The sequence below is a fragment of the Bubalus kerabau genome, chromosome 3, assembly GCF_029407905.1.
Source record: "Bubalus kerabau isolate K-KA32 ecotype Philippines breed swamp buffalo chromosome 3, PCC_UOA_SB_1v2, whole genome shotgun sequence".
In the NCBI taxonomy this organism is placed as follows: domain Eukaryota; kingdom Metazoa; phylum Chordata; class Mammalia; order Artiodactyla; family Bovidae; genus Bubalus; species Bubalus kerabau.
Window position 1 is genome coordinate 84,806,890 of NC_073626.1, and position 6,515 is coordinate 84,813,404.

The 6,515-nt window shown below is 35.3% G+C and overlaps 1 protein-coding gene across 1 annotated transcript in view; it reads left to right on the forward strand.

Annotated features, from left to right (window-relative positions):
• Positions 1 to 5,839, forward strand: part of LOC129646362 (sodium channel protein type 3 subunit alpha) — a 91,364-nt gene extending 85,525 nt beyond the window's left edge. Inside the window, exons 24-26 of the mRNA XM_055572395.1 lie at positions 355 to 459; positions 1,828 to 2,098; positions 2,610 to 5,839. Coding sequence (XP_055428370.1) covers positions 355 to 459; positions 1,828 to 2,098; positions 2,610 to 3,805 — 1,572 coding nt within the window. The 3' untranslated portion in view covers positions 3,806 to 5,839. The remainder of the gene's footprint in view (positions 1 to 354; positions 460 to 1,827; positions 2,099 to 2,609) is intronic.
• Positions 5,840 to 6,515: the final 676 nt, after the last annotated feature.

Here is a 6,515-nt window from a genome sequence, read left to right on the forward strand (position 1 = left end):
GCAAGTGCTCAAAAAGTGTTGAATAAAAAAATAAAGCTGTCAACACTGAAATGGACTAAGATTTTTTTTCTTTAATGAAAATATATTTGAGACCCCTGAGCCTCCTTCTAAATGTAATATTATCAAATTAGAATCCTGTACTAATCACAGTTTTATGTGATTATGGGTTTTACATAGTGTTAAGGTACTCAGAATTTCAGATAAAACGAAAAAGCAGGATAAATCTATATGAAGTAGGGTAAAATCCATTTAACAATTGAAAAGAAGGATTAAAGGAAAGACTCAGAAATATTTTTGTAAAAGTATTGCTGTAATACAGGCTGGATTGTAACCAGTTTCCTACTATGTCTTTACTTTGGAGGTCAAGACATCTTTATGACAGAGGAACAGAAAAAATACTACAATGCAATGAAGAAACTTGGGTCTAAGAAACCTCAGAAACCCATACCTCGGCCTGCAGTAAGAATTACTCATCTCCTTGAACATTCCAAAGCCCTATTTCCATATGATGAAACTGGGCAGTGCTGGTTCAGAACATATTAGGTGATATCACCAATATATATACCATGATCTAATTGTAAAGTACATATTGTATAACACAATTTGCAATTACTACACTCTAAGAATTACTAAGCTCTTAAAAATGAGACAATGTTCTTTACTTGTCAGTTGAAAAGTTCCAAGTCAGAGTTCCCGGTAACTGCTCCCAAAGCGAGCTCATGCTCCCGCTGCCACCTACTGCTGCCAACAGCCACCCCGTCTCTCCTTCTCTGATCTGTGATATGGCCGCCCTCCTGTCCTTTTAAGTAGACGAACTTAAAACTTCCCACTCAACACCCATGACCTCCCTCGGTGCCGTTTGTTCTCTCCATTGTTATAACAGAAAACGATTTTTCACCTACTTAGAAAGGAAAGGGTGTCATCGAAATAGTTGGTTTCAACACACACACACACACACACACACACACACACACACACACACAAATGATTTATCTAGAACGCATACCCCGTAGAGCTTCATTATAGTGAAAAGACATAAAGATGGTGTATTATGTCCACAGAGTTGTATTCTAAATTATCTATCCTCTTAGATGGGTAAGGAATAAGGAAACTAAGACCCAAGGAAGGTATATATTGTACCCAAAGTCACAAAGCCTATAGTTACTGAACTAGGACTTGACAAAGTCTCATGAATCTTATAAATGACTTCACTTTGCATAATTTTTAAGATGGTGCAGTCTGGGCAGGGGTGGCGGGGCAGAGGCAGGAGGGAAGGGAGGGGAGGCAGAAAGTAGGACAGGATACACAAAAGGACATAAGCCTACTTTACTGAATGTCATTTAAGTATTATTGTTAAAGAAGCAGAATTAAATTTAAAAAATGACTGATATTTTGAGTCATGGACAGACAGAAATAAGACATAATTCAAAATTCCTAAAGTGTTAATAAATCAACTGGCATATTCATCCATCTAAAAGTCTGTCTACATTAACCTACTTTGTAAATCTTCATTGTTAGTTGTTACATTTTTTGTAAAAATTATCAGTTATTAAAATCAAGCAAAGCCCATGCACATTATCAGCCAGTTGCCACCAATTTATGTCATTCAGCTTTGTCTTCCCATAGAATCTAAATAAAACAATTATGCTTTGCTTTTGTCATATGACATTTTTCATTTCCTTCTCTTTTTTAAACAGATTTGTTTCAGGTAGTGTGAGAAGGGTACACATCCCATGGGCCATATACAGAAGGACTTCATCTTCAATTTTGTGGCTCATTATTTATGAAATATGCCTATTAACCTTCTTGTTTTCTCTCTCTTTCTAGAACAAATTCCAAGGAATGGTCTTTGATTTTGTAACCAGACAAGTTTTTGATATCAGTATCATGATCCTTATCTGTCTCAATATGGTCACTATGATGGTAGAAACTGATGACCAGAGCAAATATATGACTCTAGTTTTGTCCCGAATCAACCTTGTGTTCATTATCCTGTTCACTGGAGAATTTGTGCTGAAATTGATCTCCCTCAGATACTACTACTTCACCATAGGTTGGAACATCTTTGATTTTGTGGTAGTGATTCTTTCCATCGTAGGTAAGAATGGTTTATTTACAGAGAAGTATAGTTGTTGAAAAAATCCCCCACAGCCTACCACGTGTGTGACACGGAAATTAGATCTGAGAATCATCATGTGTACAGATCTAAAGTTCCAACACTCTTGGTCATTTTCCACTAACTGAAAAATGACAGTATTCAAAAAGAAAGCAATGTATTTGAAGATTTCAGAAACAGTCTTTGTTTGCTGTTGAAACATTTCATATATGAGGATAACTATTCATAGTGAGTATGTAATCTTAAAATGCCATACGAGTATGTGAGATTATTTAATTTATAGGATTTTGCAAGAGTCCACATTGGTTTATGACATTATAGAATTATTAAATAAAACTCTATAATCTTTCATTGGTAACATTAGGAAGTGGATCCAAATAGTAAAGATTTATACTCATGACAAATTTGTTGTTTTCAATAACCTCACAAAGAAAAAGCATCCATATAAGCCTAAAATACTCACTGTTTAGTGGTTTTCTGTATTTTTCCATAGGTATGTTTCTGGCTGAGCTGATAGAGAAATATTTTGTGTCCCCTACCTTGTTCCGAGTGATCCGTCTTGCCAGGATTGGCCGAATCCTGCGTCTGATCAAAGGGGCTAAGGGGATCCGCACGCTGCTCTTTGCTTTGATGATGTCCCTTCCTGCGTTGTTTAACATCGGCCTCCTGCTCTTCCTGGTCATGTTCATCTATGCCATCTTTGGAATGTCCAATTTTGCCTATGTTAAAAAAGAAGCTGGAATTGACGACATGTTCAACTTTGAGACCTTTGGCAACAGCATGATCTGCCTGTTCCAGATTACCACCTCTGCTGGCTGGGACGGATTGCTAGCACCTATTCTCAACAGTGCACCACCAGACTGTGACCCTGACACAATTCACCCTGGCAGCTCAGTTAAGGGAGACTGTGGAAACCCGTCTGTTGGGATTTTCTTTTTCGTCAGTTACATCATCATATCATTTCTGGTCGTGGTGAACATGTACATTGCTGTCATCCTGGAGAACTTCAGTGTTGCTACTGAAGAAAGCGCAGAGCCCCTGAGTGAGGACGACTTTGAGATGTTCTACGAGGTTTGGGAGAAGTTTGATCCCGATGCCACCCAGTTCATAGAGTTCTCCAAGCTCTCTGATTTTGCAGCTGCCCTGGATCCTCCTCTTCTCATAGCAAAACCGAACAAAGTCCAGCTCATTGCCATGGACCTGCCCATGGTCAGTGGGGACAGGATCCACTGCCTTGACATTTTATTTGCCTTTACAAAGCGTGTTTTGGGTGAGAGTGGAGAGATGGATGCCCTTCGAATTCAGATGGAAGATCGGTTCATGGCATCAAATCCCTCCAAAGTCTCCTATGAGCCCATTACAACCACTCTGAAACGCAAACAAGAGGAGGTGTCTGCTGCTATCATTCAGCGTAATTTCAGGTGTTATCTTTTAAAGCAAAGGTTAAAGAAGGTAGTAAATGAGTATAACAAAGAGGCGATCAAAGGGAGGATTGACTTACCTATAAAAGATGACATGATTATTGACAAATTAAATGGGAACTCCACCCCAGAAAAAACAGATGGAAGTTCCTCTACCACCTCTCCTCCTTCCTATGATAGTGTAACAAAGCCAGACAAAGAAAAATTTGAGAAGGACAAACCAGAAAAAGAAAGCAAAGGGAAAGAGGTCAGGGAAAATCAAAAGTAAAAACAAGAAACAAAGAATTATCTTTGTGATCAATTGTTTACAGCCTAAGAAGGTAAAGTTTATGTGTCAACTGAACTCCCAGAGGAGGTCTATGCCAAACTGACTGTTTTAACAAATACTCATGGTCAGTGCCTATAACAAGACAGTGACCTCTCTGTCACTACAACTCTGTGAATCAGGGTATCAACACTGACAAGAGGTTACTGTTTTCTTTACCAGCTGACACTGCTGAGGAGAAATTCAATGGCTACCTAGACCATAGGGATAGTTGTGCAAAGTGATCCATTGTAACCACACCAAACACTTTTAGTACAGTACTTGCATCTATTCTATTTTTAACTTCCATATCTGCCATATTTTTACAAAATTTGTTCTAGTGGATTTCCCTGGTCGCTAATTCATAGTTTATTCATAATACGACGTCACTATTTTTGTAAATGAGCTTTAGGTTGAGAAAAAAAGAATATAAGAGCCCTGTGTTCCTATTCCACAAGTTTCTTGAAAATCAGACAAGAGCTTTGCCCAAGAGATGAAATTCTTGCTCAAAACCAGAAAAAATTCTAACAACAATATCAGGTACTTCCATTTTCTAGATGGCTTTAATTTTGAAAGTGTTTTAGTCTACATTTATTTATATCTATACAGTTATGTGCCTGTAAAGTCTCCTCTAATTTTTAAAGGATTATTTTTATGCAAAGTATTCTGTTTCAGCAAGTGCAAATTTTATTCTAAGTTCCAGAGCACTATATTTAATTTTGGTTAAATGTTTTCCCAAAAAAAGTAATCTAATAAATCTGTTCTAGAAAAGTATATCTAAAGCATCACTTTAGAATAGTTGTTCCACTTTCTGCTGCAGTATTGCTTTGCCATCTTTTGCTCTCAGCAAAGCTGACATTTTATGTCAATTAAACACACCCTCTGTTATGTAAATAGTTATTTTATCCTGTGGAGGCATATTTGCATATATATATATATATATATGTATACACACACACACACACACATATATATATATATATATCCTGATAAACAACCTCTATTAAATCAAATATGTACCACAGTATATGTGTCTTTTGCAAGCTTCCAACAGGGATGTATCCTGCACCATTCATTAAACATAAATAGTTTGAAGATTATCACTAATGCATGTTAATTGCCTATGCTGCTCTATTTTACACAATCCATTCTTCACAAGTCTTGGTTAGAAGTCACATGCTGGTAGTACAGTGATTTCAACCTGCTCTATGTCTAGTATGTCAAGCAGAATAGCTTACAGTTATTTAAAAGCACTTTTCCTTTTCCATTTTTAATTCAATTTGAGTGTCATATGGTGTCTCTCTAGATTCAAGGAAACACACTGCATACTGCCTACTGTCAAAACATATACTTCGTATTTTGCTAAAAATATGTCCAAAACTTGTTTAAATATAAATAATGTAAAAATATGATCAATTTTATTTGCTGCATTTTATACATAAGATAATTATTTTCAAGTTGATGACATGGCAATTTATTTTACTTTATGCTTTTGCTTTTTATTTTTAATCACAACTCCAAACTTTTGAATCCATTAGACTTTTCAATGGATAATTTCCTAAAATAAAAGTTAGACAAGGGTTTTGTGAATTTCTTTGTTATAATATTTTTTCTATCATTCCAGTAGGATATGCATTGGTCAAAAATTCAAACCTAGGTCATTTTCTACCAACTATGGTTGCCTCAATATAACCCTTTATTCATGGAAGGTTTTTTTTTTAACTCAACTTTTGTAGTATTTGCTTATGCAGACTAGTCTTATTTTTTTAATTCCTGCTGCACTAAAGCTATCAGAGATATAACTTGGGCTCCGTCCCTTTTAGCCATGAACATAGTGGCCAAGTTGTGCAATTACTTAACATGATATAAATTTTTGTTTTTGCACAAACCAAAAGAGTAATGTTAATTCCTTTTACACAACTATTTACTTGTAGTGTATTGATGAACTGCATGCAGGGAATTGCTATTATTAAAAAGAATGGTGAGCTATGTCATTATTGAGCCAAATGAATAAATATTTCATTTTTTATTGTATTTAATTTCTTGGCTTCTGTTTTTATTGTTGGAAGTTTAAAATATATATAATTAATGAAACCTGTACTTGATCTGACATTTGTATACATAAAAGTTCACATGAATTTTGTTACAACCTACTGAACGATTTACCAAGAAATACTATAAAGTCAATTAAAAGCAGTTTTTATGAACTTTTCTGTGTGCAAAAGATCAAGCCCACGTATTCCAACTTGCAAGTTTAACAACAATAATAGTAGCCATCTACAACAGTTATCAATTTCACTTAATTCTCTTGGTTGTAAACATTTTAATCTCAACTCCTCACTATGTAATCTCCAAATTTCTTGGTAGTAAATAAATGTTGTAGTACATAGTTTGTTACTTAAATTCATTTTATGAATTTCTATTTACACATAAAATATTAATGATGTAGTGACTGAGAAATTATATTAATCTTTTTTTTTCCAGGGTCCCTTGGATTTATGTCAGGCCAAAATGAAATATTTATTCTCAATGGAAAACTCCATTTATAATGCTTCTATTTTTGATGAATTGGATCTAAACATGCATTTTACAGTTTCACCAATGCAGATGGCATAAGGTGACTTGGTTGGAATTCACTGGCTTCTTTCTGTTCAAGTAAATTTTCAGATTTTGC